At 38.5% G+C, this 14,529-nt stretch overlaps 1 protein-coding gene across 1 annotated transcript in view; it reads right to left on the bottom strand.

Annotated features, from left to right (window-relative positions):
- CSTPP1 (centriolar satellite-associated tubulin polyglutamylase complex regulator 1) overlaps positions 1–14,529 on the bottom strand; it is a 79,305-nt gene that overhangs the window by 42,778 nt on the left and 21,998 nt on the right. Inside the window, exon 3 of the mRNA XM_064424814.1 lies at positions 11,776–11,906. Coding sequence (XP_064280884.1) covers positions 11,776–11,906 — 131 coding nt within the window. The remainder of the gene's footprint in view (positions 1–11,775; positions 11,907–14,529) is intronic.

The following is a 14,529-nucleotide window of genomic DNA, read 5'->3' as shown; positions in this document are numbered from 1 at the left end:
GCAACCTCTGTATAAAAGGGAAATAGTCTGAATTTACAATAAGGGAAGATGAATAAAGAATATACTTCAGCATATAAAGTAGTTTCTATTTTGAGATTCTTCAAAAGGGATAATCTCTTGCCAATTCTACTTTAGAAGCCAGCAACTTCTGGTTTTCTAAGTGATACAGTTACCAGCTAAGCACCAGACTGCTTATGAGCCAAGCCACTTTCAGACAGGTATTGCAAACACATGAAATAACCTTCCCCTCCTGAAGAGCAAAGAATTGTCAGAAAATAATACTGAGCATGTGGTTCTACAACAGAGATGATGAACTCGATGACCTGTGTTAATTAAATTGATTTCTATCTTGCTCTAAAGACTTTCTTGAGAAAAGCATGTAGCAAATGGGGCTGTAACATCAAACTTGAAAACAGCTACAAATGCATCCTGCATCATCCCACACAGCTCATGTACAGTGATCTACTATTCTGAGTAAGATGAGTACTCTCAAAACATTTGAAAAACAAAAAAAGATGACAGATTCTTACAATTTCTGCAGACAATGTTGCTTCATACTAACATATGTGTGTTTTCCTACTTGTTTCACAGTAAAGCAGTCAAGTATCTGTAAAAAAGGCAACTTTAGTATATAAAATTGAAGTAATATATCAAAAGGCCAAACATCTCGAACTCTGACTATGCAAACTTCAGCTAATTACTTCATTTCCCTGTCTCACTTTCTGGAAGTGTACAGTATTGTCAAGAATTTTGGGAAGCTTCAATCCTTAATGTCTGAAAAATACCTAGAGATCCTTAGAGAGAAGGTACAGAAAAGTGTTATTGATAATCATCATTCTGAAATTAAGACATCATATTGGAGGTCCTGTCCATCACAGAAGAAAGCCATTAAGCACTTCTCAGCACCTTAAGGACAATTACACTTGCTCAGTCATTTAAAGGGTTTGATAAGAGAAGTTTCCAATCAAAGTAGACAGAAAAAATTAAATTATTTCAGGAATAAGCTACAATATTAACTGCTGTTTATCCTAATCATGTTAACTAGCATTTGCTTTGCGTGGTAACTTTTCACAGCACACCCACTCTCCTGCCTCTGCCAGCAGAATGAAGAAATACCTAATAGCAGCATGGGGAACGGGGATGAGAAAGAGGAAATAAAGAAAAAACTTTGTTTCTGATATCAGATACTGATGAAGAGACAACTTCACACAAAAAGAACTGACAGCTTGACTTCTTTTCAGGAAATGTTTAAGTTATTCTGGGAATTATATAAGGGGGGTTTGACTGAAGAGTAGATGAGCACTTTGAATATGTAATACCTTAACTCCAGCAGAAAGAGTAGGAATAAAAGTAGTAACAGATAAGCAGATACCATAGCTGGAAGGAAACAAATATTTGACAAATATATTATCACAACAGAGATAAATAATAAAAAAAAAAATGAGCAGCTAAAGAGCTGAGAAAGGGATGAAGATAGTTCTCAATGAGTTTGTCCTACAACACAAAGGAACTAAAGAGGAAGAGTTAAAATTCTATTCAGGACAATATTGCCTTTCCTGACATCTCTCCCTACCCTCTATGAAAATGGACACTAGTAATACTTTGGAACCTCACATACTTGCATTTCCAAACAGAAAAAAAATTCTTTTCAAATTTCAGTTTCCTTTAGGTTTATTGTGTACTCCATGTACTCTCCAGCCCCGCTTGATGCTATGGTTTCTTCTACTGGGAAACACCAGGTAACTGCATTACAAATATTACCCAAGTTCTACTGGAGAATTTGTACAAATTAATTAAATTAGCTGATGTAAATTTTGACTATTTCTGGGTCTGAACCATAATGCAGGAAAACCTCAGAGAAGACAGGATTCGACAAGTATCTATGTGAGCACTAGAATTAGCAATGCTTTTATCCTATGGATTTTTGGGTTTTGGCTAACTGACATTGCAGTCTAGGAAAGCGTGAACTTCTGTGTAGGCTTTTCCTGTGCCTGAAGCATTTCTAAGGTGTTTTCTTTATACCTGAAAAACCATTTTATAAAAGTTTCAGAAATGTATGTACCTAGCAATTAGAAGGACCACAGCCCTGGATTTCAGGAGAGCAGACTTCAATGACTTCAGAGATCTCTTTGTAAGAACACTAAGGTTTATGGCTCTAGGAGAAAGAGGGGTCAAGAACTGATGGATATTTAAGTATCTCTTCATCCAAGATAAAGAAACCTCCATTTTTCCAACAGAAGTTATGAGATTCATGCTTAGTAGGATCACAGAATGCAAATCACTCTCAGATTAGTTTATGAAGGAAGGTATCACAGACTGCATATTACCACAGACATGTCCTCTGACAAATTCAAAATGGATCAAGCTTAACTTATAAATATTACTGACTACATTTCATAACTCATTTGCAGATTACAAGTTTTCCATAGTAATACCTTATCCCCATTTCACAGAGTAGTAGTAGCATATCAAAGTACTAATCATGCATGCAGATCACTTCTACTGATACTCATCTAGGATCCTTGAAAGAGGCATAACAAAGTGTAAGCCAACAATCCTTTTCATCATATACAACAACTTTATAACTGATCATACTCATTTAAACCTGACTTCAAGATGTTTACTAAGGTGAGGCAACTTTAAAAGGATGCAAAAATTTCTGTACTTAATCCAACATCACGCTTTAGTCAAACATGGACATACTGAATGGAACCAAGGCCTGAAAACAAAGTGCAAAGTAGAGACTTCCTGAAAGGTTTAAAGTTTCTAGGATCGAATTATCTTGCCTAACAAGAAAAGGTTTACTGGAAGAGTTCAATAATATCGTTATAGGAACAGAAATACAGTCAGTCCTTTTAACAACACAGGGGAAAATCAGTTCCTCAAAAGAAATAAATGGCACTCTCAAGCTTATTTTATTAAAAAAACCTGAATATAAAGCTTTTGAGAGTATAACAGATTAAGTAGAAGAACAGGGGGCCAGAAATTGTAGTTGTGCAAATTCCCAATGAACAAACAGAAAAAAACCTTCTACATATAGGTCAGGTCTGCTCAATCCAATGATAGATACATATTGTAGAGTCAGGAGCACACTGTAGAAATCAGCTGAGTTAATTTAGGAAAGCTAGGAAGTGAATGTGTAGTGATGGAAACTGTAAATAATAAGATCATGAGAGAGAAAAGCTGAAGAACCCAGGATGATAAAGACACAAAAATTATTTGTTCAGAGATTTTTGTGCAGCTAGACAAAAATCTCTTAATTTAAAATGATAACTCCTAGTACCAAGGCTAAGTCAACGACTTAATTACATGTGTGAAGGAGAGTCCTTACTCTGCTGTTCATGCTGAACACACATTCGTCCTTCACAGTCTTCTTCCTCAGATTGCATCTACACTGCTCACAGCAGCTCAACACAGAGATGCTAGAGTTTATTCCACAGAAATGAGCACAGACACAGTGTAACAACACTCCCCTTATGTCCACTGATCTGCTGAGACAGATCAACTAGGCTCAGGCTGCTGTCAGAGCAAAACAGCTCTGTAACTTCCAGGTCCTCAGCTAGTATCTTGAGATAGTGCTGAATTGTACCATATGCAAATACAAACCCCAGGCTTAGTTGTCTATGCAAACATTGCATTATACAGCACAGACACACACTTGAAGCCAATAGCATGGGCAGAAGTATGCTTTAGGGTTCACAGAGAAGGGATGAAGATAATGCGTTCCCTCAGTTTAGGCACTTTCACCTCTCAGAGCAGACTAAGAGCCAGCATTGGGCTGAAAGCAGATGTGGACTTCACTGAGACCCTTCTCATAAAGCCTCTTTGCAGAAAGTCACAGTATAAGGAATTGAGATAAAAGAAGATTTTAATCTACTTTCTCTACCTCTTGCTGAAGAACAGATCAGCAATAGTATAAAACATACTAATTAATGAAACTAAGGCTTCATAGGCATTCTACTAGATGATCGCCTAGGCATATGAAGTGTGTAGAGCATCTTTCAAGATATGTCACAAGTGAGAGAAGAGAGAGACCAAGTTTATTTAATATAAGAAACATGGAGCATTCAGAATCTCAGGCCAGATCAAACAATCTAGAACCAGTTTTGTTCCAGGGAACTTCCCCACAATTTGTAATACTAACTCTTCAAGACTACATTGGAACCTAAAAAAGTCTTAATTAAAAAAATCCATTTCAGTTGGTTTGAATAGGAATGCTGTCATAGGGATGGGAAACGTGCCAGAAGACTGCAAAGCAAATAGTAATAATAATTACCAGTTGAATTTTGGATAATTGCTTAGCAGAATGCAACAATGATCATTGCTTATTTAAATGTTTTGCTCAACTGGGACAAAAAGTAGAGAGCACATTAATTTAATTTGCCAATGACACAACCAGTGAAGAAGTGTCAAAAGACACAAAACTGCCAGAAAACATTAGAAAACAAACAGAAACATTTACTAGTTTAAAAAAAAATCTAGAGAGATATACATCTGGAATATGAAATTGAAAAATCCATTTGAATATTAAGAAGAGCTGATGTATGCTCAGAGACAGCTGAAAAGGAAATATAATACTGGGGCGAAAAATAAACCCCAAACCAGGTTAGAAAAGAAGGATTTTCAGTGTACTACATTTAGTTTCACAAACTGCCTTGACAGAATGGCATGAACTGAATTCAGGGAGAGAATTGACCCATCATTGACCCACTTCCACAAATGATTACTGCAAAGCATTTTAGATCTATGCAAGATCGTTTTAACTTACAATGGCTTGTAGACCTATCTCACCATCTCTAAAATGTAATCCTCTATTTATTTTTCCCCAGCTTCAGAAATCCTTTGTCCTGATACTCCAGTGTCAGGAGTGCTTCCAGGAAGAGCTACATTGATAAATCATAAATAGCGACAGCTGTAACCATAGTGCAAAGGAACTATGATGTGAGTAAGGTTAGAGATCAATCATTTCAGCCAAGGCTATTTCCCTGCAAAATGAATTATCTCACAGCTAACTTATCTTTAGGATGTGCTGTGAGACCTCACTGATTCATGAAAGATTTCCAACAATAACATGGTATAAAAATCTGATTTGGTTGTAGTAACAAAAAGGAAAGGAAAAAAGATTCTGATATTTACTGTGATCATTGCTATATTGTTCTAAACATCTCACTTAGGAGAGATTGGCTAAGATAAAAACTGAGATAATCTAAAAGCTTACAAAGATGGGAGTAAAAAAAGGCAGGGTAATTTAATATAAAGAATAACATATGGAAGCATTAGAATGACACTAGTGAAGGAAGGGATTTTGTAACCTCAGGAAAGTAATCTTGTCAGCAAAAAATGCATTAAAATAGCATCTTCCAAAACTGAGCTGGGAGAACAGTAGTCCATTTAGCTCTTCTCTATCTCCAAGTTACATGAATTATATAGATAAGACATTTCTTTAATTTTTGCAAGGAATCTAGCCTTCCTGGCAAACTCGAGTAGAATTAGTCATAGAGGCTTACCACTCTTCTCATTTCATGACATAGCTTGTGTGCTTGGTTGTGGTCAACCTCCCTTTCCACAAGCTCCAGAGACAGCTAGGCTTCCAATTTCCTAACTCAAGTGTGCAGAACCAAAGAGGTAGCCATCACACCATGTGATGAATGTGAAAGAAACCTGATCTTTTTATAGGATTTTATTTCAATATCAATAGTAATAGTACCTTTTGTCTGAAGCAGAAGCAAGTGTCTGCAAAAAGGATTCTCAGGCAATATAGTCTAACATACTTTCTGCAGGAGTTTTACATTTCAGTGCTAAATCTAAGGTATCAAACAACAGCTATTTTTGCTGGAAGCAGTTCTAAACTGGGAGGGGGGGGAGGTGCAGAGAAAGAAAAAAGAGAAAAGCTGTTGAAAAGCACCAAAGAAAGCTGGGGCTCTAGAAAAGAAGTGCCAATGGTTCTGACTGAGCTTTCTGTTCACTTCTCAGTACATCAGGCCTGGAACAAGTTTCTCAGTGCAAAATTTCTCTAATTGGCTGGAAAGCATTTAAGGAAAAATCTTTTTAATTAAAAACAGAGAACCAACAAGACATGAAAGCCATGGGGGTTGGGAGAGGCATATGTTGACCTTATGAGGCTTCACAGCAGAACTCTGCAGGGGCCGTTTAAACTGAGAAAGCACAGTTTTAATTAAAGAGTCCTGAGGAACAGACAATTCAAAAGAGCAGGTCAGATAGATTCCAAGAGGTCAATTTAAGCACAAGCAGAGGGAAAACAAGACTTCTGGCCATTCTGCCTTCCTCTGGGAGAAATCTGTTGCTAACTGATCATTATGCTTCAACAAACAGAAGCTGTCCTCTAACCACCTCTGCGAGTGTTGCATATCATTGGTACAAGTTAAAAGGAGGGCACAAAGGAATATAGTGAATGGGGTAACAGATTCACTGGTGACCTCTCACTAGTGGGGTTCCACAGGGCTCCATTTTATGCCCAGTTCTCAACATCTTCATAAATGACCTAGATGTGGGACACAAAGGAATACTAATTAAGTTTTTCAATGACAGTAAACTGGGCAGAGCTGTTTTCTCAAGGGCAGAAAGGCCCTGCAGAGAGACTCCAACAAATCAGAGGGCTGGGCATTCACCAACCATATGAAATTTAACAAGGGCAGGTCCCTGATTCTGCACCTGGATGGGGCAACCCTGGATATGTTGACTGGCTGGAGGGCACTGCCACAGGAAAGGGACATGGGGGTCCTGGTTGACAGTGGATTATGAGCCAGCAGTGCCCTGGCAGCCAGGAAGGCCAAGCCTGTCCTGGGATGCATCAGGCCCAGCAGCACCAGCCGGGCAAGGGAAGGGATTGTCCCACTCTGCTCTACACTCAGCTCGAGTTCTGGGGACAGTTTTGGGTGCCACAATATAAGAGAGACATGAAACTATTATAGATTGTTTGAAGGAGGGCTACAACGATGGTGAAGGGTCTGGAGGGAAAGTCATATGAGGAGTTGCTGAGGTCACTTGCTCTGTTCAGCCTGGAGAAGACACTGAGGGGAAACCTCACTGTGGTCTTCAGCATCCTCACAAGGGGAAGGAGAGGGGCAAGCACTTCTATTCTCTCACGACCAGAGACAACAGTCAAGGAAGACATGAGGAAGACATGAAGCTGAGTCAGGGGAGGCTTAGGCTGGATATCAGGAAAAGGGCTCTTCAGCCACAGGGTAGTTGGGCACTGGAACAGGCTCCACAGGAAAGTGGTAACGGCAACAGCCTGACAGAGTTTAAGGAGCATCTGAAAAACGCTCTCAGGCACATGGTGTGATTCTACCTCTTCAGCCACAGGGTAGTTGGGCACTGGAACAGGCTCCACAGGAAAGTGGTAACGGCAACAGCCTGACAGAGTTTAAGGAGCATCTGAAAAACGCTCTCAGGCACATGGTGTGATTCTTGGGGTTGTCCTGTGCAGGGCTAGGAACATGGATTCAGTGATCATGATGGGTCCCGTCCAACTTAGAATATACTATGATTCTATCACAAGAAATTCTGTGAAGTTTTTTTCACCAAGAAACCTCAGTTTCTTGACACTGTATCACATTCATCTGTTTCCTTCTAGTCCTGGTATCACATTCCCAGTGCATGGAATCCCAGATATGCTTATGCATACTTGAAAATAGAACTCTGCACCTTACTAAGCTTCTAAAACTGCTGGAAAATCCTGTAAAATGGATCCAGCATATCACCAAAAAGAAATACTCTTAACAAAAAAATAAACACCCCCCCGCCCCAAAACAACAAACTTTTCTTTACTTTTCCAAGTGTCACCATCACATTTATTGAATCTAGTAAATTTCCCTTATTATCCAGAGACAAAAGGAAAAATAAATCTAGTCTCCAAACAAAAGGACTTTAAAAAGTCAAGGTAACTGGAACACATCAAGTAACAGAACTAACATACAGAAAAATAACATATCTGCTATATTTCTCCATGAAGAGCTATTTCTCACTAATTCAAAAGGATAAGGAATTATGCAGAAAAGTAACATCTACAGCAACTTCCCAAGAGAAACAGTAATGCTAGTGCATTTCAGTTACTGTATACATGGTTCTGCACACACACAGATTGTTACATTTAAGCACTGCTTGTGTCAGACGGATTTCTCTGTTATTGGCCATTGGAGAACTCATGGCTGAATGCATCTGCTTGGGTGTATGACATGCACATTCCAAGTCAAGACTGACAGACAAAGCAGTAAATTTCCCTGCATCAAGGAGGAACAGGTACCAGCTAAGCAATCACCTAATTTATTTGTGAGATTTTGTCTACTTTTCTAAAATCCCAATTACACAGAAATGAAAATATGGGGGATTTTGTTTGTTTGGAGGGGTTTGTGAGTTTGTATAAGCTTGGAAATCACATCATCTTACATCTTTAATATTCTCCCTTGCTTCCTTCCAGCCAGGGTACAAGCTTTGATGTAAGTTATTTATTAGGTGGACTTATATCCTCATAGGGTTGGTATTTATGTCGTTTATCAGGGATACCCTTCACAGATGGAGAAAATTAAGAAAAAGCCACCACCCACTCCTAAAACATGAAATTCAAATCTGGAATGAAATGTAAAGTAATTGAGAGAGGGGAAAACGGCAGTAAACATTTTTATGATAAAGGAATAAATAAAACCAAGAACAACCTAGAAGACATGGAAGTTAGTGAATGTACTACTTCTGGCAAAGGAAGACAAAAGATGCTTTCATAGTTCTTCACAGACATAAATTAACGACAAAGAATGGAGCAATCCCTGCACAGAAGCAAACCCAGAGAGAAAACTGGGGCAGATAAGAATCATGCTGTAGAAAACAAAGGGTATATTTTCATCCTCTTCTGCACACAGAAATTCCACTGACATAAAGTAGCCATTTGATGAACAACACTTCATACACATCACACAGGGCATCAAAAGCATAAATTCTAGTTCAGGTCTTAAAAGCAATATTCCTATGCTAGCCCAAGCTATATTGCTACTAATTTCAGAAACAGCAGGTTGTTTGTCCCATGCTCTGTTGCATAGTACATAACCATAAGCAGAATTTCTTACCAGCACTCCATAACTCACTTACCTCCTTGTGGTGGTTTGACCCTAACCAGGTGCCCATCAAAGCTGCTCTCTCTCACTCTCCCCCCTCAACTGGACAGTCAAGAGAAAATATAATGAAATGCTCATGGGGCAAGTGTAGGACAGGGAGACATAACTGACCAGTTACTATCGCAGGCAAAATAGACTCAACTTGGGGAAATGAAATTGTATTTATTACCAATTAAATCAGAGTAGGATAGTAAGAAATAAAATCAAATCTTAAACCTTCCACTCAGCTCTCCCTTCTTTCTGGCTCAACCTCATTCCTGATTTTTCTACCACCTTCCTTCCGCCAAGTGACACAGGGAGACCAGGAAGTTTGTCACACATTGTCTTTGCCATTCCTATCTCCTTGCTGTCTTTTCCAGCTCCAATATGGCATTCCACAGACACTCCTCCACAAACTTCTGCAACTTAATACCCTCCCAAGGGCTGCAGCTGATCACAAACTGCTCAAAGTTGGTCCCTTCCATGGGGTACAGTCCTGCAGGAATGCACTGCACCAGCTTGAGTCTCCCATGGAGTAACATGTCCTGCCAGCAAAGCTGCTCCACCATGTGTTTCTCTCTCCATGGGTCCACAGGAGTGGACCTTCAGGAGTCTGCTTCAGCATAGGTTTCCCATGAAAACACTTGACACTGGATCACATTCATCTGTTTCCTTCTAGTCCTGGTTGCACAGGTTCAGCTTCTCAGTAAATGAGTTTAATTCTTAAGTGGCCATGAATGTTATAAGTTCCTCTACACACAGGTATAGCAAAAAAAAATTCCACAGCAAGAAAAACTGAAATGAAAAATATCAAGGTTCTAGTCTATCATTATGACTGAAGAACCACAGAAATTGGACTATGTGGGTCAAAATATTGACAGTAATTTATCCAAAGTGATGCATTTCTGTCTCTGGTTAGTGTAAAAAGAAAATGTATGTAGATGTATAAATATACAGTTAAACATGTAATATTTACTCAGACTAAAAAGTGAAGATAGTGGACTTCAAAGTCAGAAAAATACACACTGAACTCCTTTTAGGCCACAACCAGAGCTTAGCAACATCCAGCTGAGCTTTTGTTCCTGTGCTTATTACCCTTTCTCTTGAAAGTACCTTGGTGATTACACTTTCTTCTATGGCCTTTTCCATACTCACATAGAACGACTAGAAGTTAAAGAGAAAGGAGATATTACAAAGCTAAAACTTGTCTATTCTTTTCAACAAATCCAGGTGCCCTTCATCTGGCTGAGGCTGGTGCTGGATAAATGAAGCCTGATGAAAACTTGCACTGAAAGTACTGCAGTAGATACTTTGCATCAGAGAGCTTCTTCTCAATTTTTCAATATGGTTTCTCACTAACAGCTGCAGTTCTGGTGGATGACTTCTTCACTATTATCTCTAACTCCTCTATAGAAATACGTTTGAGGAGGTTGCATGTTACTTTTCCTGACTATGACCTGACCTCAAAACAAGTATATCCTTACTGCATACTCTTAAATTAGTATCATATAATTTACCTCAAATATTTAAAATATTATCCCTGAACTAAAGTAAATTATTTATAACATAACAAAGTATTTCTCACTGGGAAGAAGGTGTTACAGATAGCATAGTCAGTTACTTTAGCAGCTTAGTACAGATTTTGTCATGTTTAACTATGATTGCTTAATTGCCAAAGATCTAGATGGCATACGTCAAAAAAGCCTTTATTCACAGTCTGGCAAACTCTGTTCATCAAAAGCAGAAATGTTGCAAAGCTTAGCCAGAAGGCAAGGTTTTATCTATATTTAAGAGCTGGTTCTAGTCATTCCTGCAAGAAGAAATGAGTCTGAACAGCCTGAAAAAAATGAGGCTTATAGTAAAAAAAAACTCCACCAACATTCATATTTGTACAGCAACTTTCAGTGTATTTGCTTAAAATACTAAATTAAAAAGTAAAAGAAAACATCATTTTAGTTGTATGTAGTTACAGGAGTTTATTTTGAACTCTGGCCAGTTCTGTAATACCTAATATACCAAGTGCAATATAAGAATAGCTAGACATGATAGCACAGTGATGAGTATTTATTTTGGCCCTGAAGCTTTTTCCTTGTGGGTAGGGCTGGGGAAGAGGTCACACAGCTGTCAGTGGGCCCTCTTCCACAGCCATCAGGATTCTGCAGCATCACCTAGCTACAGCAGGACTACTCAGGCACCGCTCAGGTAGCAGTGTTAACTGCCCCACACCACTATGAACCCAGCCTCCTGCAGGCTCCTAATGAAAGCACTCAGGAGCCCAGCTGGATGAGAATCTCAGCACCCCCTTCCCTCATGCTCCACACCCAATATTCTAACTTTCTCTGGGTCCCAGCCACCAACCTCCAGCACATTTTTTTTTCCTATCCTTCTCAATGTACAGGCCCACAATGTGCTCCCTCTGATCTATTGTTGCTTAACATACTGTTCTGTAACAGAAGTAGCAATAGCAACAAGGTGCTTCTACACCACTATATTCTGGGAGCCATTTTTAACTATTCCACAGGGAAATGTGATGTTAGGTCTCATTGTCAACATTATTAATGTTAAGATACTAGAATGCAATGTGAAAGGTATTTGTAGTGCACTAATAACCTGGCTAACGATTTTCATGTCAAGGTAACAGGACAGCAGCAGATGCTGGAATACTTGCCTCCATTTTTCCCCACAGTTCGGAAACACCTCCAGAAGGTCCGAAGAAAAGACGCCCTGTTATGAGGGGTCGCTTGGACAAAGCTGAACTCACGGAACAAGATGTGTGTTCCTTGCCGCACGCTGTTAAAACTGTGGACAGAAAGTCAAAACAAGAATGTTAGAAAGCTCAACCAACATGAATATTCTGGGAACAACTAGAACAGCAGCAAGAAAACCACTGGCCATTACATTTTGTGAAACCAAATCTCCAAAGTTTATACCCATCTGTTCTCTAGAGAGAACACTATTTGCAAAAACCACACATTGAAATTTAATTATAGGAATTAGAGGTTTGTGAAAGTAGAATTCATTCTAAAGAATCCCAGCAAGGAGTGTCCAAGACCCACTTATTTGAAAACAATCCATTGGAAATTGGCTTGCCAAGAGTAACTGTTGTTTATTTGACCAGAAGATGCCCTTTCTTTTAGTACCTTTGAACTTTACTGCTGTTTTCATTACAGTTTTCTTTAAAGCCACAAAAAAATCCTCCTTAAGAGAAGCCTCAAGATATCATTCATAGGTTACTGAAAATTGACTATTGGATGTATAAAATGTACTGCAGTTGTGATGAAAAGCTGACTGACACTCACTAAACTACAATTTGCACTAATGCATTTGAAAAGAATAATAAATCTTCAATTCGACACTCATATTTTTGTATTTTAGTATAAATTTCTAAAATATGAGTTGTAAGCACTTTAGGCTAACTTATTACAGCAAACATTTGTCTTACAAAGGTTTCTCTGAAGTGCAAGAGGTTCTCCTTTGGGCATGGTAAAGCTCAACATACAAGAACAAAAGAAATGCAAATACAAACATTATATACCAAAAGGTATAATGACAGGGTTGCCTCAAAGATAGATTTTGTGCATTTCACTTGGCATCATGCAAGTGGGACAAAGCTTTGAAACACTCCAGAGAGATCATTAAAACATTCACTTGGGACAGCAGCTTAACTCTCCCTCATAGACGAGAATTAATGAAAAGATACAAGTTTACTTTCATCACAGCAGATCCTCTCCATAGGTAGCATCTCCGAAACAGACAAAATCCGGAGGTCATTGTGAACCCCCTCAGTTTGCAATTTTAAATCACCTCTTTTAATATAAAGACTTTAATTCACCTTATCCTTCATAACACAGAAAAGAGTCTCACATTTGAAAGAGAATTATACCACACAGACTTGAGCAAAATTTAAAAAGTCATGTAACAACTGGGTGTGGGTGCGTGTGTGGAGATAAGCCATTAAATTTTTACAAAAGGAATCACCATTTCTCATTTTTAATATCCTGGTTCTCAAACATATGCAAGCAAACATAATCTGTTGTCATGTGTTGAAAGGTATACAGAACACAGTTTCTAGGCCCCCATACCCAAAAAGAAATGTAACTCAAATAAAATAAGTATAATCACCTTATGATTAAGAATCCTGGAATCAGGAATATTCTTCCTGTAACTATCATGGACAAATACAGTATTTCATATTTATGAAACCTTATTCATGCAAAGTAAAGCACAACCATTGTCCCAAGAGATTAAAGTAAATAAATAAATCATGTGCTGCATCAAAATATGCCAAAATTACACGACTATCATTGCGAGTAAAGAGTATTCATTACAAAGTGCTGTCGCTCACTGCCTTAGAGTGAACAAGTTCAGAGTAAGGTAAAGTAACTTGCAAAAAGTCCCACAAGATGCCTGTGACAAAGCTGGGAATGGTATTTCAGATCTTCTCATCCCAAACCACAGCCTGTACAACTTCTTTCATTTCTGATCTGCATTGTTTCACGGATGATTTGACAGACTGATGGAGAAAAGAAGGATATGGATGAAAAAGAAGAAACTTGGTGTAATAGAGGAAGGCAGCTTTCAGAAACATAACACCCATAAGGGAGACATTTTGGAAGAGAAAGAAAATGAAGGCACAATGATACAATTAAATACACCAAATTATGCTGCTCAGAACATCTACAGAACATGCAAATTTTGGAAGCAGATCCTGGCACAATTGTAATGGAAAGGTCCACACATGAAGTTAACATTCTATTAATTCACAGCAGACTACTATATTACGCCTTATTTCTAATAAGCAAAAACTCCAGTCACTTGCATTTTCAGCATGGGATGGCTTTAAACCTACCAGGCAGAAGGGTATGATATCATTTGTTGCTTACTCAGTTAAAAGAGTGGGTGGATGTGCTGGAACATCAGCACACCTGGATGTGCTGACAGCCAAGTGCCGCCAGCTAGTTGAGTAAAGGAGGATTTTGTTTAACTATACAATGCAAGGATTTTCCCCAAATGTTCAAGATTGTAAGCCTGGGAGTCAGAATTTTATCCCAGTTAAGATGCTGCATTTCAGACACACTACTTTATAAATTCCTTTTTATAAGTAGTAAAAGATCATCTCAAAGGAGCCAGCCCATGATGGAGCTATCCAGCAAGCAGCCCAATATCAAATCTATTATGACAGGGTCAAGATCACTACAAGGGACAGGAACACTATATATTTTGAATAAACTATATATATTGAAATTTCTATATCATAGGTAGATGGGCAGTACCAAAAAAACTTGGCCAACTTTTTTTTTTAACAGCTGCCGAGAGATGAAGTTACCATTAATGTGGCAACCTTACAGGTAAACATTTCTAGAAGAAAGAAAAATTATGACAATCCAAAGTTGTTACAGGTATTCCAACAGCAGGTAGGGCA

This window comes from Passer domesticus, chromosome 6 (assembly GCF_036417665.1).
Source record: "Passer domesticus isolate bPasDom1 chromosome 6, bPasDom1.hap1, whole genome shotgun sequence".
Lineage (NCBI taxonomy): Eukaryota > Metazoa > Chordata > Aves > Passeriformes > Passeridae > Passer > Passer domesticus.
Note: the sequence above shows the minus strand (reverse complement) of the source record. Positions and strands in the feature narration are given on the sequence as shown.